The sequence below is a fragment of the Orcinus orca genome, chromosome 19 (genome assembly GCF_937001465.1).
Source record: "Orcinus orca chromosome 19, mOrcOrc1.1, whole genome shotgun sequence".
Classification (NCBI taxonomy): Eukaryota; Metazoa; Chordata; class Mammalia; order Artiodactyla; family Delphinidae; genus Orcinus; species Orcinus orca.
Genome location: NC_064577.1, coordinates 47,935,111 through 47,962,134, shown reverse-complemented (window position 1 = coordinate 47,962,134; position 27,024 = coordinate 47,935,111). Strand labels below are relative to the sequence as shown.

Genomic DNA, 27,024 nt, shown 5'->3' with positions numbered 1-27,024 from the left:
ACAGATGTTAGAGAGGACCCCTCTTCCTACCAGCCAGTTACTCTGAAGGGATGATGACAGCCACTGGGGGGTTAAAAAGAGGCAGTGAACCCCCAGGTAATGAGCAGGAATTCAGCAGGCAGTGTAAGATAAATGGAGCTCTCTCTCTGCTGGAGTCAGCATGAACTGCGGCCCTGCGGCTTGTTTGTGGCAAATGGAGTGCGCGAAATATCAAAGGGCAGTGATCCAGAAGGAGACCGACTTTGACAAATTTTAAATTGGCCAGAAAGAAAATCAGGAAAAAAGAAAGAAGAAGAGGAAAAAAAGAAAATTATGCAATTCGCTGTGTTCTGAAATTGTGGCGTTGCTGCCTTCGTGCAGAATTAGTGGTAAAAACGGCGATGGCGGCGATCGCTGGATGCTGGGAGCGATTATGAGGCATCTAAGTGAGATGCTTATCGGTGGCTGAAGCTTTTAGAGCTCTCTCTGTGTACAGTTGTGAGTAACTTGCTCTTGAGCTGCAGTTACTTTAATTAAAGTGTATGGGGTTGGTCAGAAGTAATTATCCTGTTTGGAGAAGAAAGAGGAAGAAAAACCACCTCAACAATTCTGGGTGGCAATAGATTTTAGAAACAACTTTGCCAATTTCTTGTCGTATGTGTGCATTTCCTATAAAAGGATCAGGCTGCGGTGGGTTAGAGTTATTGGTGGTTGTTTCCTAACGGCAAACAATGGGACACAAACAGGGTTTATGGTAACCCGAGTCGCTGTGTATGGCAAGCAACACTGCGCACGGCTCAGGCCTCTGATGCCAGGACGTGCGGTCTCTAGGGTGAGGGCAGGCAAACTCTCAGAAGTTTCTGTGTCTCTGGATGGTGAGGATGTAAAGAGTTCACAAATGGTACTTTATTAATTAACTTACTATTTGGAACATAAATGAGCTAGCATCTCTTTTTTATGTCTTCCATTCACTGAGTTTCACTACCTTTTAAAGACAATCTCCCTGTTGTCTTTAAAAAACAAAAACAAACCAAACCAACGAACAAAAGACCCTTAAGCCATTATCTTTACTAACAGAGCAAAGGGCTCAATGGGAGACCTGGGCAGAAAATCAGTGTTTTAAGAGACTCTGAAACTCATTCAGACTCTGGACTTGACACAGGGCCCCCATGGTTTAGTCCAATGTTCAAATTGCAAGCGCCTTCCAAAAGCTCCAGAAACAAATGAGCGACACAGTAACGGCTGGAAGCATGGAGTGCAAACGCTCCCAGGGAGTCTGCAGCTCGGCCTCTATTTTAAGTGCACAGTGTACAATTGTTACTTCCATTTCTCCAGCTCAGGATGGCCCCAGGATGCCGCCTGGGTAGGTCTCCGGCTTTTCCATCCTGTGACACTGACTCTTCAGAAACAAGGCAGGCTCGTCCAGAGAGACAAGCAGAAACAGGAGACTTAAGCCTAGCATGTTCTCTGCCTGATCAGCCTGCCCCCAACAGCAACTTCCCGCTAATCATTCTTTACAAGGACATCCACAAGCCGAGAAAGATGGATTGTTTGAACTATAAGGAAATATCAGAAGAAAAAAATCAGGTGACTTTTGCTTTTTTGAGGGCCCGCTTTCCCTCCTATTACACACACTATTTCATTCTACCAGGGTTCTTACCATAGAGAGGACAGTAAATAAAGATGATCATGAATTTGATCAAATGCTTCAGTGCCTCCTCCCCTGGCCTATGAATGCACTCATTACAAATCAGCTGAACGGCTCATTGATTTGCCAGGAGGACAAGCAGACATACCCAATCGCTCAGCCAAGTGGATGTAGACGGGGTCCACCCGACGCATGGTTTTCACCAGATCCTTTCTGCGGAATTTGATTTCTACTGTCCCTTCTGGCTCCAGAACTGATCCCCTGGATCACAGAGAAAGGAAAGGAAACAAAACAAAACAGAAACAGAGGCACTTTAGAGGAAGGAGACAACAGAATGAGGCCAGTTACAATCTGTGGACCAGGAAATAGCTTCATTATGGTTTTACCCACCCACAGTTCACAGAGGGAACCCCAGGGAGAGAAGCAGGCACCAGAGAAGAGTCTAAGTGGGGTATGAGAAAGGCCTGGCAAAAAGCAATTAAAATCATTCTTATTACGACATCAGTCTACTTCATCTCAAAGGGAGAAGAATACAGATTCCACCACCTACAGCTGATAAGGGTAACAGGAATCACGTTTTTCAGAAAAAAAAAAAAAAAAAAAAAGTTGATGTAGCCGCAGTGGCAGAGGAACAGTCTCCATCACTCAGGCCACGCAATGAGGGAGTGGCGGGGTGCTGACTGGTCCTACACACGGACGGCACCCTGCTGCTATGGAAATGACATAGGTTTCAGGGTCACTTCTAGTGCATACTAATGATGTTCTATTACCAGGAACTTTACCCTACACACCTTTTTTTTTTTTTAAAAGACTTTCTACATAAAAAAAAAATTACAGCTAATGCTTACTCTGTGCATGGCACTGCTCTAAGGTCAATGTAAAAATCTTTATGACAATCCCATGCCCAGTCTATATCCACTATGAAGTAAGGTACTATGATCCCCATTTCACAGAGGAGGAAACTAAGGTACGGGATGTTAGGAGACTTGTCCAAGGCTAACAAGTGACAGAGCTGGATTTAAAACCATACAGTCTTGTTCTAAAGTCTGCAGAGGACTTGTCTCCCATCTGATATCAGATCAGGAGTTAAGTTAGCACTTAAAAGTAAGCCCCTAAGTATAGAACGCTAGCCTAGTGATTTGACAATAAAACCACTGGACTCTCTCAAGCAGTTTTTGAAATAAGAGGCTGAAATTTTGGGGAAAAGAGAGACATAGGTGCTCTAATAAAATGATTGGATGTAGGAACTGGCATGGAAAATGTCAAGAAGATATGATGTGAGATTTACAAAAGGGTTGAAAGCAGACTATGAAAGGAAGCTGGACTTCAGTGTTGCAGGTGCCAATGCCTAACAGAAGCTTGGGATTTTCTCTTGCAGTTCTCTTTGTGCTGCAAACACTGTGTTCTCCAGGCCTCCCCGAATGCCAGAGTGAGGCACTGCGCTGTGTGGGACAAGCTCTGGTTGGAACCACAGAATGCAGGTGCCGTGGTGCACCTCGATGGCCACCCAGGTCGTTCCACAGACAAGGAGAAGCAACCCAGGGAGAGCGAGGACCGCTCCAAGTTCCTCACTAGTCAGCGGCAGGGCCTGGGGAAGCCCCCAGAACTCCAGACTAACAACTCGGTCCTTCCTCTCCACCTCGCTTTAAGCTCCCTCTGCCACATACCTAAGAAAGGGATGATGAATAGGTATATCTGAACAACATACAGGAGAGGGTCTCTCAGAGTTTGGGGGTGCCTGGATAGAGGACCTCATGGTAAAAGAATCTGGGGTGGGGATCACACCGGGAAAGCCTCACTCCAGCCTGGCTCCCTTCTCATGCTGGCGGATGCTTTCTAGAAAGCCTATTTTTCTGAACTTGGAGCCCTCTGCGGATGCACAGATTCAAATAAAGGTCCCTTGGTTATAATGCTCTCCAGGAGGAAACCAACAGCTAGAGGATCCCCCAGAGGCAGTGAGTGGAAACGAGGAAGGAGCACTACCTGCTTTCTCGGTCAGCATACATCTCCATGTGCCGCGGGTTGATGGTGGGGTCAATCACGACCCAGGAGCCACCCCGGAGCTCGGCCTGTGGAGGAATGTAAACCATCACAGGCTGCGAGCACTCCCGTAAGCCATCCACGATGTAAGCGCCAAACTTCAGCACTTGGTCGTACATATCTGTGGAGAATGAGACAAATTAGAAACCATGAAGCAGTACTTCCGAACATTGCTCACATCGTGACACACAGAGGAATAAGGCTGCTCGTGGCCAGAGGTGACAGGTCTGGGGGTGCAGCTGCCCCAGGTCCCGTTTGGCCCCCCTGAAGACTAAAGCAATTGGTGTCTCCATCTGTATTCTATTTAAGACTCCACGGGATCTTCAAAAGTATGACAGAAGTGCACTGCCTTTCACCAGATTCAGGGTGCAGGCCCTATGGACTGCATATCCATTTTACATCTTCCCTGAATTTCTGTACTCAGGTTTCACCACATTAATTCACACTCGCTCTACAAATGTTGAGTATTTTTCATGTCAATATGTGATCTCTCTCACTACATTAAGTTTTCTGAAGGAACTATTCAAGCTCTTTTCAATTCTTCTCATGATACGTAGCATATGATAAGCCCTTAAAATGCACAGCTAATGGAAATGCATCCTTCAAAAATTTTATCTTCAAAAACTGCATCTTTCATCTTTGCATCCCCAGGGTCCTGTCCAGTGCCTAGAACACAGTTAGTGTTCAGTAAGTGTCTGCTGAATAAATGGGTGAGCACACGCATGCTTTGGAAAGAACACAGCGAGAAAGAAAAAATTAATTCTTTATCAGTTGCATTTTATCAGGGTACCAATGAGAAAAAAATTTAAGTGCATACGTATTTATTGGAACTATCACACAGCCACATAGAAAGAGGAGCCAGCTCTTTCTTCTGATAAAGAGTACGCTTTGTAATCCCCCCAAGGTCAGGTGCAGCCTGAAGAAAAGGGACCCTTGGTGCATAAACAGAGTCAGTCCTTGGAAAGCAGGATCAGTTATTTATTTCCCAATAATTTATGACTTCTTCCCATTTCCTAGCTCACTGAAGTCTAAACACTGCTGAAGTTTTAGGTTTATGATTCCAGGTGCTTAATGAGTATTGCAGTGGAACCACAGTGGATCCTTTTGAAACACCAAATAACAGGTTCAACTGAGTTCAAACTTTCCTAACAAAGAGAGGATCTCAATTTAGAATAAATCAATCTGGAAACCCAAAGCAAAGAGGCATTTTTCTGGAACTTAAGAGCAAACCAAAGAGAAATTGCTTTCACTGTAGTTACTGGCAAATTAAACCTCTACCTTCTCCAAAGTAAAAATGGCTCTCTGTATAGAAACCATGGGTGAGCACAGTTCTCTGCAAGGCCTATGCCTTTCTCCATTGCTCCAACCTGGCTGGCGGGTCTGTGAAGGAATTCCAAAAACTCAGAAGTTGCCCCAGGAAAAACTCCCTACTCTATGTAGAATGTGAATGGTCACACACTCTGTATATACGATCAGAACAAAGACATTTATTCCTTTGGGAGGAAAGCAAAGACCAAAAAAATTGACTGCTAATTACACAACTGCTGTATGAAGAGCAGGGAATAAAGGACGTTAAGCGCTTTACGCTAATTCCGTGGTTATGAAAATAATTGCTCAGTTCAAATTATTTTAACTAAATTAATTCTTTAGTGGATATTTCAACCAGTGCGACATAATAAAATAATTGTGTAATTAGCAGTACATTTTTCAGTGCTGCCAAGAGTACAGTCTCAGAATGAGTAACAGGAAGGAGTGGCTCTCAACCGTATCATGCGCGGAGAAGAAATGGGAGGTGGAGATAAAGGGAGAAAGTGAAACAACAGCAAATGGCACCCAAAAAGTCATCCTATGTGAAAGAAAAGTAAGTTAGGAGGTAAATGACAGCGTTTCCAGCCTCTTCACTCACTTGTGTTTGTTAAAGACATGTCTGCATCAAAATCCAGCTCTGTACTATGATGAACAGACTCAGCTCCCAAAAACGGAGAGGACTTTATTAAAAATGTACTTCCATGTATTTAATTAAAACGAAACAAAACTTAATTTCATAGTATAAGCAAATTGTTTGGGATAAAGTTGAGTATGTGTGCATTTTATTTTTGTGAAATGGACTTTGGTCCCTCTTTTCATCTTCATGGCTAGCTTACTGTATACGAGGGAGCATGATTACATACATACACACACACACACACACACACACACACACACACACACACACACGTAAATCATTTAATCATCAGAAAACTCTTCTTTTTCTCATACCCAAGGGACAGGTGAGTAAACTGAGGCTTAAGTGAGTAAGTGGCAGAGCTGAGACTTTGAACCCAGATCTCTTTGTCTCTTAAGTCCACATTCTGCTACTTCATTCTTAACCCATCCCTCTTAAGGCGAGGAAAGCGCAGGAGGCTGAAGTAATCTGCCTTCCAGCATCTGATACAAGGGCTCAGTAAAACAGAAGCCAGAAAAGAGACTTAAATAAATGAGTATTTCTAAATTTTGCCTGGATTTTTGGTATGTTCAGAGATATCAGAACTTATCCTAGCAGCTCTGTGAAGGGCATGGATCCGACTGTCGAACAATTAGCTTCAGGCCCCAAGACTGTGAGTAGAAAAGGGGCATCAAGCTTCATTGAAGCTGACAAGCTTGGGACTTGAAAAAGACGCCTCCATCTAACCTGGAACATCAACACCCCACTATCCGAATCATCAAAACACTCCAAAGGCAACAAAGGCTATTAAAATATAAACAAACACAAATTCTACAATCAACATGCTTGTACTGATTCACAGCTGCCCCAGACCACACATTCCTGAAAGGCAGGTTGAAGCGCTTGGCAACAATCTGACACACATTTGTTTGAAATCCCTTCATATTTCAGAGACAGAGCAAAAGCATAGCCAAGAGCAGCAGGGGAAGGGCGATCCCCAAGGGTTTAGGCTAGACATCAGTCTAGGGAACTGTAAAGCTATGCATATGCTGACTGTCAATTCTCAGGCCCTGAGAAATGCGATGGGAATGGAAAATACTGAAAGGTTCTTCCTCAGAGCGGGGGGGAGCCTGCAGCTTTCTAAGCATTCTGAGCAAAGCACATCTGCATGAACGGTGAGCACATAGCCTTTCCAGCCTGTTCTTAGCACCCAGGCGCCAACCCTGCCTGGAGCCTTCATTGTTACACAACAGGGATACACCACAGCAGCCGCATGTACCAAACAAGGGAGCAGGGCGGTAGGGTGTTTCCACAGTGCTCTGCTCTCTCAAAACTGGAACAGATCTTATTGGCTTGAGGCGAGATTATCTGTTAGAAGCTGAAGGTAGACATCAGGCATACACAAGCTGCATACACATAATGTCTCTCATGAGTTCATTATGGCCGGCTGACACTGCATTTCAACATCCAAGTAATCAGAGACTTTATAATAGACTTTCATTCCAGTTAAAGTTTTCAATAAATGTTTTTTATTGTTATTTATAACCTGTCCCAGGAAAAAATAATAAGTATAACATGAAAAGCCAACTGAGAGTGACCCTGTAGCACCAGCAGTGAGGCAGCTTAATATCACTGGGATTTGCATCCTATCAAGCTATTCATGCTGAGGCTGGGACCCTGGTGCTAATTTCTAGTAAATTTCATGCTTGATGTCTCCCTGTTGTGGGTCATTGCCGGTTCGTCTAAATAAACTGCTTCCAAATGGCTCTTCCATCTAAATATTCAGCCAGTTTTTATAATTTAATTTTGCATTATGCTGAATAGCCTTCCGGCCAGATAGAGCTCATTGGAAAAAAAGCACCAATACCATCTTGACATGCTTTTATTTATTTATTTATATTTTTACTGCTTGAATTAGACCTCCTAGGCCGACTAGTAAAGAGGTTATTTTTCCCCCCTCCACTAATGTCAATTTTCAGCATAGCAAGAGCTGTCTCTAATCTTTTCCTACTCATTACACACAATTTTGGAGTCATTTTACCCACAGTGCAGTCGGCTCCTGGCTGTGTGTTTGTGTGCACTCAGGGATGGCATAATTGTTTATTTTCCCTCCCTGCATAATCCCCAGCCAGTATTGAAACCAAAACTGCAAACATCTCCCCAAGGGATATGGAATGGCTCTCAGCTTTGGTCCCTTTACATGAGATAATACATAGAAAACATCCTGGCCTGCATGTAACTATGAAAGGGGGGTGTTCCTCCCCTCCTACTTTCACACTGATCTCCATCTTCCCCAAAGCTTATCTGTCTTAAGTGACGTGTAAACGGATGCAGCAGCAGCACCAAAATTCAGAAGACAGAGCTGGTCCTGCTCCACATCAGGCCAACAACTCGTTTTTGATCAGGGACGGGGGTGGGGGTGGGGAGTTACTATTTAATGGGTATAGACTTTATGTTGAGGATGATGAAAAAGTTTTGGGTACAGACAGCAGTGATGGTTACACAACATTGTGAATGTATTTAATGCTGATGAACTGTACACTTACAAATGGTTAATAGGATAAATATTATGTATATTTTACAATTAAAAACCCATAACTCATTTCTGAGTTCCTGCAGTTTCCTGTCACAATAACCCCAAAGCAGAGGGGCGGTAGGTGGATAATTACTTTCTCAGGAACCTAGATATTCTATTCTTGGGATATTCTAGTAGATCTGGTTCTGGCCCTAGGCTCTAAATTGTGCTACAGGAAGTAAGACAGGTCTGTGTTCTCATTTTTTAGCTAAATGATCTTGGGAAATTTACTTAACCTAAGTCTCAATTTATGCAAATTGTGGATAATAATATAACTTGCCCCTTAGAGGTGCTTGTTGTGATGAATATGTAAGATAATGCATGTAAAATGGTTAGTGCAGTTTCTGGTGAAAAGAGCCCAATGAATCTGAATTGTTGATGCTCTTATGGCTATAGGGCGGGCAGCCAATCTGGGCCTGAGCCAAAATACGTCGCAGAATTAAAGCTTCCCCTACAAGCGGCACATCGCAAACTTTTGAGCTCTAAATTCGTTAGGACAAAGTAGCCAGGCTGACGTCTCCTAAGTAATGTCAGGATGAGTGAATTCTCAATGGCTCCCCAGAAGAGAGGTAACTAAGGAGTAACAGCATTGCATTCTCTCCCAAGTCAATGTAAATCTTACAGCCAGGGAATCTGGGATCAAGTGAAATCTGATGCTAAATGCATCTCATATACATAAATGAAAGGGATTTCAGCCACCCCCTCCCCTGCCCCCATAGAGTATCATCCTCCTTTGAACACTGTGGTTATTAGTATTTTTTTTTACATCCTTATTGGAGTATAATTGCTTTACAATGGTGTGTTAGTTTCCGCTTTATAACAAAGTGAATCAGTTATACATATACACATGTTCCCATATCTCTTCCCTCTTGCGTCTCCCTCCCTCCCACCCTCCCTATCCCACCCCTCTAGGTGGTCACAAAGCACCGAGCTGATGTCCCTGTGCTATGCGGCTGCTTCCCACTAGCTATCTATTTTACGTCTGGTAGAAACACTGTGGTATTTTGTTTATACTTTATACATTATGGGTTTAACTTTCTGCACAAGACATTCTTCTTGACTCCTTCAGGCTTCAAAGACTCTTTTCTGACTTATTTTTGTTTTCTGTGAAGTAGCTAGCTAGCATAGCTCCTTGCACATAGGAACTCAATAAAAATGTGTAGGATTGACTTATTTAACCTATACTCTCAATATCTCATGGTATTTCCACTGATTTATTATCTTGGTCAAAAAGTAATTCACCTGGAATAGCTTAGGAAAGTATACAAACCCTAATTTGCATGTACAGTCCATGTCTCCCCAAAGAAAGTGCAAAATGTGGTAGCTGTCCAGTAAATATAGACAAAGGGGACCTTTTCAACTAAAACAAAAAACAAAAAAAATCGCCCTACTCATCTACATTTGGGCAGGGAGGCTGGCCATACAGGCAGGGGTTTTCTTAGCCAGGTAAGGGAAAGTTGCTGGCATAAGGCTCTAACCTCTCTCCACGCACAGCTGATAACCTATAAAAGGGTAACTTCCCCAAGCTTTTCCTCCCTCAAAGCTAGAGATGCTCCTGCCCCAAGCTACTTCTGGGTGCCTTACTGAGAGTTCATTCTTTCACATTTTACATGTCCTCTTTACATGTCCTCTGATCACTCCTTTCACTCCAGCAGTACCAACTCCTCCCTCCATCTATTCCCCTAATCCATTCTAGGGTTTTCCCTGAGGAATAAAGTTGACACTTATCAGCATACTCATCCCCTCCCGGCATGTGGTCTCTGGCCTCCGCCTGGCCACGAATCTCTGGCCATTGGAGAGAAAGCTTCACAACTCGAGAGGTAGTGGGTGTTTCCCTGAACCATTCACACGGAGGATTCTCAGTGACTGGCAGTTCTGGCACTGAGCAGAGCCTTTATAATAATGGTCTAATATGCTGGAGCCACAGGCCCAGGGCTGTTGTTGGATAATAATAAAACATATCACGAACTGCCACAAAGGGAAAGCCTCCGGTATAGAATTTGTTCGTTTTCTTCTGGTGACAGCTAATTTCAGTATCTATCTTGGTCATCATAGAGCATTAAAGACGAACACCAACAAAGAGTATGCCCAGAAAAGAGGGACAGAGACTAGGACAATTGTATTTCCCCAGGACCATCAGAACAGTCCGTCACTAAGCTGTGAAAGCTAAATCAGCAGTCCACCTACATAAGGCCTAGATAGCTCTGAAATTTTGTATGGAATTGTAAAAATCGAATTTTCCCATTCAAGTTACAACTCAGAAGATATCTCAGAGGGAGCATAATCGCCCAGAAACCTAGGCTGATGTGCTGTCAGGACACTCATATAAACCCAGTATAAACCCTTCCTCCCCCCGCTGCAGTGTTCGAGGGAATCAGTGAGGCCCCTCCAGCCCAGGGCCAGGCCAATTACCTTTCATCCCACCAGAGAAGCCTCTCCAGTTGGCAAAGACCATCAGAGGCAGCCCTTCACGGTTGAAGTCCTTGATAGCCTGATAGGTCTTAAATGCAGAATCTGGGAACCAAACCTGGCCAGCCTGCTGGATTATCTATGAGGAAAAGCCAAAGAAGAAGACACAATTAACAACACAGTCTGAAGGGGAATCTCTCCCAGGAGAATAAAGTTTTACTGTTAAAAACTCAAAATCAAACCAAACCAAAGTTGTTGTTCATCAAGATCATCCTTGAAATAAAAAAGAAGAAAGGATCCTGGCTCTTTGACCTTGTTAAATACTCCTCTTCCTAAGTCTTGATTCCACCACCCACCCCTCCTTAGTCCATAGGGGGAAACCTTACTGCTTCCAAAGGAAGGATGCAGCCTGAGGCATCCTCCTTCCAGGCTTCCCAGGGCAACTTTAAGTGACTCGACCACACAGCTCCAAGCAAGCCCCCTGGTCAGAGTCTCCACATGCTCTCGCCTCTGTGCCTGGTACAGCTTCCCTGTACTGTGCTTAGTCAGTGGCGCTTGAGGTAGCCCTGCTGACCCTTTGTCAGGCTGTGAAGACTTAATCCACCCTTTTGAAAAGGATGGGACTTCCCTGGTGGCACAGTGGTTAAGAATCCGCCTGCCAGTGCAGGGGACACAGGTTCAAGCCCTGGTCTGGGAGGATCCCAGATGCCGCAGAGCAACTAAGCCCGTGCGCCACAACTACTGAACCTACGCTCTAGAGCCCACGAGCCACAGCTACTGGAGCCAGCATGCCACAACTACTGAAGCCCACGTGCCTAGAGTCCGTGCTCCGCAACAAGAGAAGCCACCGCAAGGAGAAGCCCGCACCCTGCAACTAGAGAAAAGCCCGCGTACAGCAACGAAGACCCAACGCAGCCAAAAAGAAAAAAAGAAAAAGAAAGGATGGGCTGTGGCTTTCACATTTGGTGTCGGGGCAGACTTCCTTATTAATTCCAGTAGGAGCTCTTCCACGAGTGCTTGGACAACCAGGACCAGTGGGCCCTCAGCATCATCTCAGCTGCCTTTCTAGAAGACCACATACCCAACAAAAGAAGACTGTTTTCTAGCAACAACAAGACCACTGTAAAGGCCCATTTAATTTTTCAGGCAGAATTTAGCTTGCGGTCCATTTCGAGTCATCTTAAAAGTGAGCTCGTGATGGTCTGAAATCATTAAAGGCTGCTGGCTGCCCTTTCCTCTAAAATTGGTGGTTTGCAATGCTCCCAATATATCCACGGCTCTGCAGAGGCGGAAACACAGCTCCAAGCATGGGCGCTCAGGGTACTTGAGGTGACCTACCTTGGCTTCAGAATCCAGGTTTGCAGGATCAGCTGGGATACTTAGTTCCACGGTTCGGGTTTCCACGGCAACTACTCCCACGGGTATTCCTCCTAGCCTGATAAAAAATGAGCCTCGTAAGAACCCAACGTATGTCTATGTTACAGCTAGTCATTTATTTTCCAATCCTACATCAAAACATTGATGGAGGGGGATGTGGAAACAAATACAGGGTCAGGGGGAAATCTGACTTTTCTGGGGGTAAAACGTTACTCTACAGATTTGGTAAAAATGGTAAATTTGGTAAATATGGAGGGAAACTGCATATTTACCAAATATGATTGGTAAATCATAACTGGTAACTGATTCTGCCCTCAGGATCACTCCTATTCTCCACCACAGGATAAATTCAAACCAAGGGTGGTACCAGGGGAGCCTCTGCATTTAGACTCAACAGCCTAGTACGTGTGTGAGATCTTGTACACACACACAAATGAACACACACACACCATCACTGTGGTTGCCAAGTGAAATTTCTCAGTTCACCCTACAGCATGTCTTTGGTGAAGATGAAGGGAAACAGTCTGAAAGGCAGTAGGAACCTGAAACTTCATTGCTGGAACAGACCTGTAGTTGTCTATGGAGTATTGATAACGTGGTTCCTGGTAAGATCTGAGGGTACAGTAGGTCTTACCATTGGGTGTGTGGATGGGGAGTATGCAGGTGTGTTACGGGGATGATGAAAAACGTGTGCCAAGTGTAGGGAGGTGGTTGAACAAGCCCTTAACTTTCTCTTCCGTTGGAAAAGAGCAGTGGGTCAGGGTTAACCTTCAGAAGTCATCTTGGTTGAATAGGTGATCTATACTGAAGGATAAATTTAATCTCCAAGCTCTGTTAATTTAAAAAACTGTTCAGGAGCTCAAAGCCTCTGCATCTGTACTCCATGATACCCTCCCACACTTGGTCCTCATAAAGATTTCCTAGTAAAAATCAGGAGGAGATCGAGAAAGTGAGTGTGAGCGAGCCTGCAAGGTACAGGGTGAGTCCTCACTCTGGAAAATGTGATTCAGTCTTTACCTTCTCAGCTGCATTCCTTGGGGTTGGGGCTGGAACGGGTTATAGTCTCTCATTCCCCACAGCATCTCCATAACAAACTTTTCCATGAAGGATGGTCTTTGGTTGTTATATTGGCTACTGGAAATGGATCCTTGTCATCACAAGAGGCCTGACAGGGGCCTGAGTGGGGACCACCCACCCCCTTGTCACTTGCCTGCACTGAATCAGAATCAAAAGCTCTCTAGACAATCAGACAACGAGCAGAAGGTACACAGGAGGGTTTAGAAATATTTCTGTTCACAATGATTAACAATCCAACTGGAAACTTGTAATTGCAAAAGCCACCCTAAATCGGTAACTTATAACTTATATATTAGGGCCCACATGACCTAATAAAGAACATCTTTATCCGAGTATTACAGTTATTTATTGAACTTGAAAACAGCTCAGAACAACTTCTGTTTTCTATTATACTACATATAAATTTTATCAGGCTAGCACATGAAGATGCTGCATCTTGTTTTATAGTGTGTCCCTGGACAAGGTGCCATGGAATAATAAAAGACAATTTACAGCCAATAGCACACATATTCCAAACATACATACCAAAGATGAGTTTTGGCAGCACTTACAGTAACAATCCCAGAAGAATACATTTATATTTATTTCGCGAAATGCCATTGCTTTTGAAAGAAGCTAGCTCCATTTGTGCTTTATATACTTGTGACCATGTGTATGTGTTTGGAGTAAGAAGCCCAGAACTCGTCAGATGGAAAGAAAGAAAGAAGTCAGAGTGAGTGCCGCAATAAACAACGGCAGAGCTAACCAAAGCCAAGCTTGACTGAACTTGCTCACAGAACAGTCCTGTTCTTCCAGTCATAAGTGTAAAGCATTATTCTCCTGTTTCCCATGGGAGGATCTTAAAGACCTTAACAAAGGTCTGGCTTTCTCGGTCATGTTTTTTAAGGACAGGAAAACTGAAGCAGAATGGATAAGAGACACAGTCTCAAAAAAGTTGCTTGTAGTGTCCTGTGAAGACTGTAACAAACCAGTAGGTCCTGAGTCGGGGGGCTCCTCCCCAGTGGGAGTTCTGCCAGGCACAGAGAGTAACCCTCACTGGGACTCGGAAGCCTGCGGTGCGGCAGAAGCCTGGGAGGCCGGAGAAGATGGGAGCTGGTCCCTGGGAGTCTCGGTCCAGGCAGACTCCAGGCTGAGTCTTACTCAGAGCCCCAGTGAAAGAGCCCGCCTGGTGGGATTTGCCATCTGATGGCTCCTGGTCGCTGGCAGCACAAGGCGTGCTGACCTGCTGGACGGAGAGCACCACAAAGCCTAGAATTATTTTCGAGGCTGGAATCTAAATCTCAACCCAGTGTGGCATGTTTGAGAATCTTGGGCAGGTGCCACTTTTCACAAGGATAAAGAAACCTGATTGCCCCTGAGAGGAAGGTGAGCTCCAGACGTGGGTCCCCGGGGCGGCGAGTCTCCGAGGTGCAGAGCCAGATTAAGATCAGCCTCGGCGGTGCTCGTTACGGCGAGCCTGGCAGATTATTTCGAGCAGAGCTCGCTGTTGAGTGAAGCACTTCTTAGAGTGGGTATTAAAATTTAATAGAAACTTCAATTTCCCCCTTGAAAACTAGAGGTATCCCTGCAACCTATTCCAGCTTATTTGACCCACTCCTGTTTCAGGTAAATTTTTTTTGTTTTTTTTCAATTCAAATCTGATGATAAGCCAGTACAGTGCATTTGTTACTTGAATAATCTCAATGCCATGAAGGACCTTCTTCCGGTTACACAGATCTTTTGGGTGGGTTACAGAGAAGTAGATGAGTCTGATTCACTGGCCATCTACTCCTGAAAGAAAATGGTCTTTGGGGGATAGAGTGGGGGTCACTGGTGAGCTATGGCTATTGTGGTTGGGCTGTACAGCCCCAGAGAGCTTTTCTTTCGGTATTATGAAAAGGAAGTGTTGCCAAAACCAGACTTCAGATTAAACGCATCATTAGAGTGACACGCTAAATGACCACTGGGAACCAGTGCTCCAGTTATGCTGCCTTGGGCATGACTATATAATCCAGTATGCTGAGAAAGTTTAGACAAAGAGAACGTTATGGGTAAAAACCTATACAGCCCTTTCTTTTCTTGTTTTTAGTTGGGAGGAAAAAGAGCTTCCAAAACAAAAGAGCTCTTACCTGGCTCTGCCAACTGCCACAGTCTGTGCCCAGGGCTGCATGATCTCCGAGAAAGAGCCATAGTCAAAAAATCCACTCAACCACTGACCTTTCTGGGCTACAGAAGGGAAAGAAAGAAAACAGAAAATTAAAATGGTCAATTCATTCAAAATACACTGGAATTGGCAAATTGGAGGTTGGATTTGGGGGGTTATTTGTTTTTAAACGTATTATAATAGATGGAAACATTAGGCCCCTGAATGTTCATCTGCCTTCAGACCTCATCTCCTATTTCATTTGCTAGTCTGAATAAAAAGAATCATTTATCAGCAAAAGCATCATTTATTGTTAAACGATGGGGTTCAGCTAGCAGAGAGAGTTTGCATCTTTTAAATAAATAACCTGGCTTTTTTCAAAACACCACAAACATTTGTCAAAAGGCAGCCAAGTCATTAAAGATGTTTTCAAGAAGTGTATTTCTATTTTAAAACTTAGCTTACAATTTTGTTTGATTCCAATGATTTTCTTTTAATGGAAAGCTGAAGACAGCCAAATGATAAGTATTAATGATCAGATGAGGACCCAAATTTGAGGAAAAGAAAAGGGACTCAGCTTCTCTGCTAGAAAAGCAACAAGATACATCCGCTTTATTTACTGCTCAGAAAGTATAATCTTACTACAAGAAAGGGCCATGCCTGTATACTCTTGATAGGTGTCAAAAATATAATGGTTCAGATGAACACACTTAATGTCATTAACCTCCTTTGTGCATAGAATTTCCTTCACTGGCAAGACACGTAAACTTTCAACATCTTAGTTTAAGATAACTTCTGTTCCACAGGTATCCATGTTTGACCAAGGCCCCAGAAAAGCTTCTGCAAATAACTGTTTCCTGGCTGCCCTCTCGGCTCATAGTTTCTCAGCGAGTCTTCTAATTTGAACATGGCCCTCCGCCCCCTAAAAACTCAAGCCTAAAACCAATTAAAAGTGGAGATCCGAGCAAGCTAACCTCTGCTGACTTAAACAGGATGGAGAGTGTTTTATCAAGACTCAACTTGTAATTACTGTGTTCTACATTCCTTGCCTCTATGGCCCCAGTGTAAAATGTGATCATCCATTTCAAAATTATCTCTCTATCACGAGCCCAAAGCCGATCGTTTAGATTCTGGTCTCGTGTTGGGCATCAGTTTGAAGAATATCACGGCACTATCTCCTCTAATAAATGACTTTAACTTTTCACCTAGGAGATATCTGCTTTAACTTATCACAGGGAATCATCTGCTTTCTTTAACGCTTCCACTAAATTAAAATCTGAAGTCACTCGATTTGGGAGCGAGTGTTAGCTGCACAAGAGACAGCAGGATGAATTACTAGGGAGTCGATGAAAAAATATTATCCAAAACCCAGAAAACTTAGTTTATCACAAATTCATTTTATTCTGTGGATCTCATTAATAATAGCCAGGATAATGCCCATCTACACACACACACACACACCTGTTCACCCCATGAAAGAGGGCTCAAATTTTGATAAAGGTTCTAAACCAAACTTCTAAGTACATCAGGATATTGAAATTTTAACTTTATATGCTTGGATCATTTGACGGTTCTTACTTCAGTAGTAATGATTTGGAACCACAGAATTCATTTCAAAATGGAAATTGTTTTTCTTTCAAACCCCTCCTGTCTTATATGTTGACTGACAGAGGGGAGTCATTAGTGGGCGATGGCCATTGCAGGTGGGCTTTACTGGGCCTCCTCAAAGAAGAGCAGGTCATGCTCAATTCAGATGCAGAACTTAGAAGCCAGCTAACACGGCATCCCGTAATTCCCAGGAGAACACTCGCTAAGTCTTATTCTGAATTCTGCCAGAAAAGTCCTGTATTTTAAGGCTGACAGGTATCTTAGGTTCATAGTTCTTATTATAAATCCTGGTATAAAAATGAGAGGTAGGGAAAAAGATTACTATGGTGATTTTTCTGGTGATGTAAGAAAAAGTATTTAGTTTTATTAAGATGAACAAGAAAAGGCATTGAAGACAACAGGTAACATTTTAAATTAAAGTCAGCCCTCCTCTGGTGATTTTTTTACAGTATCTATAGTTAGGCTTCAGATTAAGCCCAACTCCTACGTATTAGCTGTGAGACCTTGCCCAAATCACTTAACTTCTCTGAGCCTGTAAAACGGTCATCTCTTCTTATCTCTGAGCAGTAGCAAGTCCAAATAAGATAGTGTATATGGAAGTGCTTTACAGGCCCACGTGGCTTAGTGGGCGCCCACAAAGGTGTATTAAGTCTTCCTTATGAAGACTTCTTTCTCTTTCAACAAAATCACAATGACTCTTAAGTTTAAGGAATTATCTTCTGCATTCCATTCTTCTTTTAGATATAGCCTTTTTGGGAGGAAACAGTTGCAACAAACATGGAAAAAAGAACAAACACTTTCTCAAAAAGCCTAAAAAAAATAGATTCAAAATGTAGCAGGGGGGTTTGGGGCTTCACAAAAGAACTTCCCACTAAATAAGGTTTGTTAAAATCGCCAAATGGACAGACAAACAAGAATGTACATTTGCCTTACGTGGAGTTGCCTCTTTTTTCCCCTCTTTTTGTTTTTTAAGTTTGGTAAAATCAGCCCCAAGACAGAGGGATATATTAGATAAACATGGAGGGAGGGCTTGTTCTTACTCGATACAGTTATCACATTAAACGTTCTGCACAGTCTCTTCATGAATAAATAATCTTACAAAGCAACCTTACATTAATAACTAAGGCACAGATCAAACTATTACCAAAATCATATGAGAAGAAGGGCGCATGCAGGGTGGGTGCCCAGCAACAGCTTGCTGGGAAGAGTGTAGTCACACTCTATAGTGGAGGGTCTCAAAGACCTTTCCCAGAACTTAGCTGATCAATCTCTGTTTACAGAGACTAGATGGTCAAAGATTCTGGTCCTGTAATTCTATGACTTTATGGCTTATATTTAACTGTTTTAAAGTCTTTGAGCCCATTAAATAATAAGTGCTCTAATAACAGAAAAGAAATGTATTAATGACTCCAGTGCTTATGACTCAATGGCTGATTTCATTCATTTTTCATTTGTTCTTGAAGGATTTTCCACTTTTTTCTTCAGAGAGCTGTTTTTCAGATTTCCCTCATTTCCAGGTACTTCAGTGGCTTTGTTTTCTTTGTCATATACTATTGTGCAGGAATTGGTTAGTGATTGAAAGGAAGACTGGAAGTTTGAGGGCCAGGGTGCCACAGACCCTCAAATGTGTACATACTTGGGTGGGGACGGCCTGCCAGCATCCAGCGAGGATCATATGGAGTCTTTGTGGGAATAAACTCGATGACTCTATCTATAGGATCCTTGGAATTCAGGAGAGGAACTGAACTGTGTACACTCTGAAAGGAGATTGGGGGGGAAGAGCACAGCGGTCAGTGAACAACTCCAACTCAGCAACAATCGTTATGGACAAAGACAGCAGGGACCACATATGGAGTCACACCCGTTAGTCCCAATCATCAGCTAGAAGAACCCTAATCTCGAGCCAAGCCCTGAGGAACATGTACAGCTCTCGAGTCTCATGTAGGAGCCTGGCAGAAAGTAGGGCATTCTGACTCCTGGTTTCAGTGTGCCCAGGCTCTCCGACAAGCTCCCCAGAGGGGTGGATACCGATTACAAAGGGGAAGACCCACAATGAGGAAGAAGCCTTAATAAGCTGGGATCTGAGCCCAGATAGGACACGAAGGCTTCTGTGGCTGGAAATCATCAGAAAGGGGCCTAACCAATGAAATCCAAAGGCATTTTAAAGGTAGGAGGTAAAAGATGGCTTTAAGGAAAAAAAAGAAATCAACGGCTTCCAGAGAACATATCGTAAAAAAATCCCTCTACTATAAAACAGTCGCACACGCAGAGGCAGTGAACTCTGCTGCAAAGGCTGGGTGCTATGGGCTTCCTCGGTGCTGGAAGGAAGGGGGGAGGGCTTACCTTCGGCATGTAGGACAGCCAGTGCAGGACAGTGAACACCCCTTCAAAGTCATCACAGACAGTGCTGTGGGTCACCCCATTGTTATGCATGATCTGGATGCCCCCGAGCTGGTTATTGGAGGTGTATACTTCCCTTCCGAGGACCTAGAGAAATAAACAAGGGAAAAGACATCCGTCCAGACAGAGAGAAAGGCAAAGTCTATTTCGTAATTCCCACGAAAATGGATTCTTTTCTCCACAAGACAGAGTCCAGCCTCCGTGGGTTGTGCTGAGGGACTATCTGGACCTTTGTCCTAAAAAGAAAACTTGGAAAACACAAAAGGCTTTTAAACAATCACATATTCTGTTGCAATTTAAACACCAGCAAGCCTCTCTCTCTCTCTACTAGCTGCCACAGATGTGCATGGCATACTTGACTCTGAGCTGAAATCATGGCAGTGGTAAAGCTTGGACCCTGAGACACAGGCTACGTCATCGCCTGCAGGCCTGGCCGAGCTGCTGCCTGTAGGCACAGTAGAGGGAATGTGCCTGTCTTTTGACAACCTCAAGTGATGAGTCTCAGTTAAATAGAAACACTGTGAGGTTTGGATGCCTCATTTTTTAAGGGTTAATTTTCCCCTTTACATTGGATTTTTAAAGCAAAATCCTGAAGCAACTCATGACACATACATGAATGAACCCTTGAGCCGACAGTCCTCTTTGTGTGCTGGGTGCAGGGTAGTGATTTATACCCAAACCTGCCTCTCCTGCGTCCTTCCCTCCCAAGGTTCCAGGGAATTCAGGGCCTCAATTCTCTGGTGTATCCATCCCTAGAGGAGTTTAACCCTTGTGAGGTTGAAGGGCATCTGCAATTGGAAACCATAAAGTTTCCTTTAAAAAAGAAAAAAAAAGGAAGAAAAAATATTCTTCGACTTGGAAATTGTAGGGTTTCTTTTTCCCTTGAAGATTGGTTAATAATTTCTTTCAGGGAGGGAGGTTTTCTGACCCAGCAGATGGACGCTGGGCAGCCTGATCACTGACTACTGCAAACTTCTGAGTGTGTAGTAATTGCCAGTCATCTATGGTAGCCCTGGAGAGCTCTTAACGGTTGCAGAGCGCTTACTGTATTTTACCTTTTCTCTTCCCTTTCCTTCTTTAGAAAATAACCATAACACAAAATTTCTTCCTTACTTTTATTCATTTCCAGTCTCTGGGGAGAAGCGAATAAATGAAAGACCAGCAAATTCTACCTGTATATTCCCATCCTGCCCCTTCCTGTTAGGAGCTGGTTCCTCTGCATGCTGGGTCAGCCCCAACATCAAGACCTGCCAAAGGCTGAGGAAGGTGGTGGCCAAAGCAATGACCTCCATGTGACCCAGCTGGCCTTGGTCCCATTTAACTTCAGCTAGGAAGGATGGAAAACACTCTTCTGAAAGGAATATGGGAAGCAAAATGGCTCTCGGATTACTGCTTTCCTCGCTAAGGAAGCACAGAGAACAAGCCTTTGCAGGCAGCCCTGAGCTGAGTAACACAGCAGCAGCTCCTTTGAAGGAGCCCCCAGATCCAGGGAGGCCGTATCTGACCACTGGGTTCCCATCCGCCTCTCGGTCTGTCTTTCATCTCAGCCCAGGCGCTGTGGCTCTTTTCTCATTCTCCTGCTGTCTCTTTCCATTTGCCCTCTCCCTGACTGATACACTGATCTCTCGGTCACTCAGCTTTCTGCTCCACTGAGTCCATATTACTAATAACACCTCCGCCACGGCCAGTTTACCTCATGAAGGCAGGAGCACATCATTACAAAATAAACTCATAACTTTGACATTCTAGCAAATACTCGCCGTTTGTTATTTTTATGGCTTTAGTCTTTCTAACAGGCAGAGGGCATTACATACCTGTTTCATTTCTATCTTTAAATGTGTGCACAGGCACACTCGCACATGCATCGGGAAACAAAACAGAATGAAAAACCAACCCCAAACAAATGTCCAAAGCAGTCAGATGACAGGGGACCCTGGTGGAGGCAGAAACCCTGTCACTCAGGGAGGCCGCGCTCTGATCTGGCTCCGGTTTTATGGATGTCATAAACCTGATGGCCCACAACTGGTCCTTCTGGGACAGACGGCCTCTCTGCCAGAAGTCATTCAGTGTGATCAGCAGTATTTTTAATTATTAAAATAAAATCGGAAAGGGGGAAACGAAATAAAAAGGAGACACTGTGCTGACCCTGAATATCTGATACCCACAATCTATGACAGGAGCCCAGAACTCCTTACTGCCTAGAAGACAGAGCTGGGGCTATTTTCTGCTCGGAAACGCTATTTTCTTTCCCATGAAACACTGTCTCTAGTACTTGATAACGTCCAACCACTTAGAACCTCACACCTCTCCAAAATCAGCAATGAACCCATCGAGGACCAATTTCAGAAAAAGAGACTGAACCAGACCAAGAGATGCTTAGCTGTTCAAATACACCTTCCTCGGATGTCTTTGCCCCTTCATTTCAAAGAGGAAGAGAACCTCTAGAACTGGGCTACTCCTGGAGGCCCCCTCATCTCCCCATTCTACCCCATATTCTTACAAACTAATAGGAGACAGACTTGGAAGGAGCAAGAGTTTAATAACTTGGTATGTCTTCCCTTTACAAGTGGAAACTCAGGCTCTGACGTGTTGGCATTGTTCTGAAAAGGCGGCAGTATTTATACATTTCTTCTCCTCTGGGTTCAGAAAGAAAACCAGGGCTTACCACAACGAAGAACATTACCCTGGGCTAAAGAAATGTTTGTCATGTAAGAGGATTCATTTAATTTGGGAATTAAAGACAAAAATTATAGGACAGACTAACAGAGTATCCGAAGAGCTCTCTCTGATCAGGCTTATCATATGAGGTAGGGGGTGAAGAGGGGAAGGACACACAAAAATGAAACCTGCTTCACTAACCACAAACAAATGCCAACAATCACAGCTACTTAACAATCAGCGAAGAGAAAGCAGGCGCCTCCAGTTCATCTTCAATGACCGTATGTTTGGAGCATGCACCAGGAGAATGAGGGCACACACAATAGCTCCTGATTTATAGGGGTCATTGCTGACTCAAGTGGTTTTAATGATTTTAGAATACTTCACAACAAAAGCTCCAACTGCAAAAGCAGAATCTGGGCGAGGACAAAATCCATTCTGCCTAACTCTGAAATGATTGCGCTGGAACAGTTACACTAACCCTGATGAGCACTGAGGAAGGCAAAGTAAAGAACCCACTGTTTTATTCTTCCATCTACTGCCCTACCAATCTTCTACAGAAAAACCTGGGGTAAACAACCTCATTAACATAATATTTTCATGAAGTGGGCGAGATTCATTCACCAATTTTTTTTTCCAACTTGGACATATGCATTCTTGTATAAGTCAAGTTGCTTGCCATGTTCCAGTTCCGAAATTATTCCTCTCACATTTTATACTGCATGATACAAACTTTTAGTTTATCTGCCCAACAAGCATCAATAACCACTTAAACACAGGAACCACTCAAACAGAGGTGACTCTGATGAGGCCCCACTTTGCTGCCCCCAGGTCTAAGTGGAGAGGCAGTGCCGTGCAATACTAGGAACAGGCACCATCTCAGGTCCCCCGCTGAAGAGTGCCCACGCCGCAGGGCTGAGCCTGAAAGAGGATCTCCATTCACTCTCCATATAAACTTCAGCCTCATCCAGCACTTACAGCCGGCAGACCTGGGAATTAAGAGCGCTGCATACAGCCAGCGATTAGCAGAACGCAAATGTTAAAGGCTCCACGAAAGATGCTACATAGCCTTTAGAAATTCTGAGATACACAGGAAGTACAAATGAATGCAGCTATACATACATACATGCAGAGGCCTTAGCCGCTGCTGCTGTTGCCCCTTATCTAGAGACACTGCAGACAGCTCAGGTTTACCACAGCTGACAGGCAATGAAAACAGTCTAATAGACCGCCTGCTCTCGCCCTTAAATCCCTTTTTGGAGATCAAGATAAACACGTTCTTCCCTTCCCCAGTGCTCCAGACATTTGACTGAAGTGGCAGAGCACTGTGAGGTTTTGTGCAAATGAAATCACTGTGTAATACTGAATGAATGTAGTATTTACTTGTCAGGATGTTTGTCAGCACACAGGCACTGAGATTTCCAAGTTTCATAGATGTAACTTAGCTCAATTGTTTTTAAAAAAATTGCTTTTGTCCTGATATATACATTATGTTGGAGACCTTTCGACTTATAAGCAAATATTTGCAATTATGTGCTGAAGATGTGAAAAATAATGATGCATATCGATGGAATAAAAAATGAATTCTGCTGCTTTCCTCCCTTTATCCAACCTTTTCCCCTTTAAACATTCCTGATGGGTCAGTTAAAGAAGCAGGGAGTACAAAAGTCCTCCTGCATCTAAGAATTAGGCTACACGAACTGAGTCCTTGCTGCGATACTCCATCTCATTACGATATTTCTATTCTCAAGAGGATCTGAGGAGGGGTTTTGTAAATTTCCTGAGCAACTGTCATCACTGGACTTCATCCATGATTCTAGATATTAAAGTCATTCTGGGGACCTGTCAGGTTATCAATAAAGGTTTGGCTAAGGCAGAAAGAGAGAGATGAGAAAGAATAGGTGGGAACACGGAAGAAGTATTAAAACGGGAACAAAAGAAAGGAGAAAGGATGAGAGAGGAAAAGGGAGGGGGGAGAAAAAAGAGGAAGGGGAAGAAAATATGCAATAGCTCATCTACTCATGCTGCTAACACCCTCCTCCTTGACCTGACAGGACTACATTTTTAAAAGCTGACAAGTAATTCAATCTCCAATTAACAATTTTAAGTGGTGCAGCACATATTACTGTGTAAATGTTTCTCCAGGAATATATCCAAGGGTGAATGGAACTAAATCTCTAGGGAGACAGGACCAGTGCCTATGAGACCAAGAATACTTGGGGGTTCCAAAACACAGTCTCTGAATACAAAGACTCAGGGTTACAAGTTCCTCTCCCCACTTTGTTGCCACTATTGTCACTGGCAAACCCTCCAGAGCTGGTTGGCAGCTGGAAGGCTAGGGTTGGGGACCGAGAAGGGGCACAATAACACACTGCTGGCACAGAATGGGAAAGGCTCTGGTGTGAGCCACGGCTGGATTCAACACTGTCCACCGCAAGACCAAAAATCTCTCAATTAGCAGCAAAATTATAAAGTGATCAGGTTTGCTAATGGATAAACTGGAGTAAAGGGACGGAGCTACCAGTGGTAGAAAAGATATTTAGCCAAAAAGAAACTGAGGTGATACAGGCCAGAAATGACACTGGGAAGATCTCTGTTTACGGAGATGTAGGGAGAACAGAGGAATGAGTTAGACGGCAGAAGGATGGTAAGGATTTGAAGACAGACTGGTGAGGAACAGAGACGCATTTTTAATGTAACTGGGGTAGAGAAGAGCCACATGACAGTTTACTTGTTAAATGTATGAGAACAGGCATAGGCTTCTGGAGTCAAAACTGATGTCAAACGAAATCACTCATCTCAGGGATCCATCAACTGCTCCTTTAGCTACAGACTTGAGCATACTGACAATAAATTACTTCCAAAAATAGAAAAAATTTTAAAGTGTGGTCTATTGAGGTATAATTCACATATAGTAAAATTGTCCATTTTTAGGTGTACATGAAATTTGCCATCACATAGGCATATAACCACCACCACAATCACCCCAAAAGTTTTCATCAGCCCCCAAAGTATTCTCATTCCCTTTGTAATCAACTCCCTTCTCCCACCTCTGACAACCACTGATCCTTGTGTCTCAACAATATTGCCTTTTCTAGAACGTTATGAGTCTAGCTTCTTTCAGTCAGCATAATGCATCTGAGATTTATTCATGCTGATGCAGGTGGCAGCAGTTCCTTTTTTACTGCACAGTACTATTCCATTTTATGGAAATAACACACCTTGTCCATCTCTTTGCCTGTTAGCAGACATTTGGGTGGTCTCCAGTTTTTGGCAACTATGAATAAAGCTGCTAGAGACATTCACGTACAGGTTTCTGTATGAATAGACATTTTCATTTCTGTTGCATAAATACCTAGGAGTAGGATTGCTAGGTTATATGGTAAGTGGATAACTGACTCTATTTTTTTAAAAAAGCTCAACTTTTTCAAAGTGGCTGTACCATTTTGCATTCCCACCGATACACGTGAGAGTTCTAGTTGTTTTGCATCCTTACCAACACTTAGTACTGTCTGCTTAGAATTTTTTATTTTAGTTTAGTGGTGTCTAATTGTGGTTTTAATTTGCATTTCCCTAATGACTAATGATAAATATCTTTTTGTGTGCTTATTTACCATCCTTATGCCTTTGGTGAAATGTCTGTTCAAATTTTTTACCCATTTAAAAAGTTATTGGGTTGTTTTCCTATTATTGAGTTGTGAGAACTATATATACGTGTGTATGTGTGTGTGTGTGTGTGTGTGTGTGTGTACACATAAATACACACACACACACATATATTTTTTTTTTCCAGTCACCTCCAGTGGTTTTTCTGAATAGGATATTGGATATGAGGTTGGTGGAAGGCAGATGGCTGTGTGACTGTCTGCCTGTGCCCACCAGTGGCGAGGCACAGAGTTTGGTGCCTGCTGGGAACTGGCTTCTTGGGGAGTAACACTGACCTTTCTTTCATCTTTGCAGCCTTTTTGTTTGTGTTTTCTCATTTACATCTGATGGGAAGCAATTTAATGTTTTCCCCTTAGAACACATGAAAAGCTTGTTATTGTCTTTTAGCCTAAATTTAAGCTCCATGAGAGCAGGAATCATCTTTGTACACCCATAGCATAAGAACAGAGCTTTACACACAACAGGCACACAATAAATGCAGGTGAACTGCCATAAATCTCACTGCTCTATCAAAACTCAGCTCTGGTTTGTATTTTCAGCAAGCTGAACTACTATAAGCAAATGAAGTCTTTCCTATTAGTGTTATAATGTGTAGCAGATTCTTTAAGCAAAATGAGTGATTCAATTTTCCTCTCCTTTTAGTTTTCCCCAGTGTAGACACTGGGTTTTCCTTTCAAAATTCTTTACCTGGGCTAGAATTAAGCTAGTAACTCTATGTACTGTAAAGTCATATTATACTAGGGTTGCTCTACTGAACTGCATAAACCTGCTTTAGCTGTTGAGAAGACATTTTATCAGAGGGTTAGATAGAAAATGAAGATACCCAAAACGTGATTATATGTTCCAATGGTCTTGACTTCTCATATTTGCATCTTATGCTGTTGGATAAATTTGGGTGAGGGGCTTCCCTGGTGGCGCAGTGGTTGAGAGTCCACCTGCTGATGCAGGGGACAAGGGTTCGTACCCCGGTCCGGGAGGATCCCACATGCCACGGAGCGGCTGGGCCCGTGAGCCATGGCAGCTGAGCCTGCGCGTCCGGAGCCGGTGCTCTGCGACGGGAGAGGCCACAGCAGTGAGAGGCCCATGTACGACAACAACAACAACAAAAATTGGGTGAGTTCTTTTCCTTAATAAACACCGATTTCTCAATTTCTCTTATGTGCAAACTATTTTAAAGGGCTTAAATTCCAGACTCTGAGACATTTAAAAAACTAGGAACCAGTGAAGAATCAACCAGAAGAACCTGAAGCCTGGGCATGATAATCTACAGCTCAATCTAAACATCTCTGAAAGCTTCTCCTTTCATAATTCAACCCCCCTGACTGTGGACATCAGCTGATTAGACTGTGTGAAGATGGCCACTCTGAATGAGAGGGGACATAGCCAGATTTGGATCCATGCACAGGGGACATTCCCGAGAATGATGAACAGCCAGGAGTCAGGTTTCTAAACAGTCTCGTTTCCTGCGTCTTTATCATATTCACACAGCAGTCTGTGCACAGCCAGGGACCAGGTCTGTCTTCCCCCTGGAAGACTGAAGT

The 27,024-nt window shown here is 43.5% G+C and overlaps 1 protein-coding gene across 17 annotated transcripts in view; it reads right to left on the bottom strand.

The window, feature by feature from the left end:
• ACACA (acetyl-CoA carboxylase alpha) overlaps positions 1 to 27,024 on the bottom strand; it is a 283,052-nt gene that overhangs the window by 30,600 nt on the left and 225,428 nt on the right. For 16 of the 17 annotated variants that reach the window (XM_033431572.2, XM_004271716.4, XM_033431570.2 and 13 more), the window contains 7 exons: positions 19,103 to 19,246; positions 18,396 to 18,516; positions 15,138 to 15,234; positions 11,914 to 12,010; positions 10,579 to 10,714; positions 3,611 to 3,788; positions 1,776 to 1,888 (listed from right to left, as the gene is read on the bottom strand). In XM_033431572.2, coding sequence (XP_033287463.1) covers positions 1,776 to 1,888; positions 3,611 to 3,788; positions 10,579 to 10,714; positions 11,914 to 12,010; positions 15,138 to 15,234; positions 18,396 to 18,516; positions 19,103 to 19,246 — 886 coding nt within the window. Of the gene's footprint in view, positions 1 to 1,775; positions 1,889 to 3,610; positions 3,789 to 9,422; positions 9,527 to 10,578; positions 10,715 to 11,913; positions 12,011 to 15,137; positions 15,235 to 18,395; positions 18,517 to 19,102; positions 19,247 to 27,024 lie in introns of those variants that run through there. The other variant, XM_049702259.1, reaches the window with a different exon arrangement.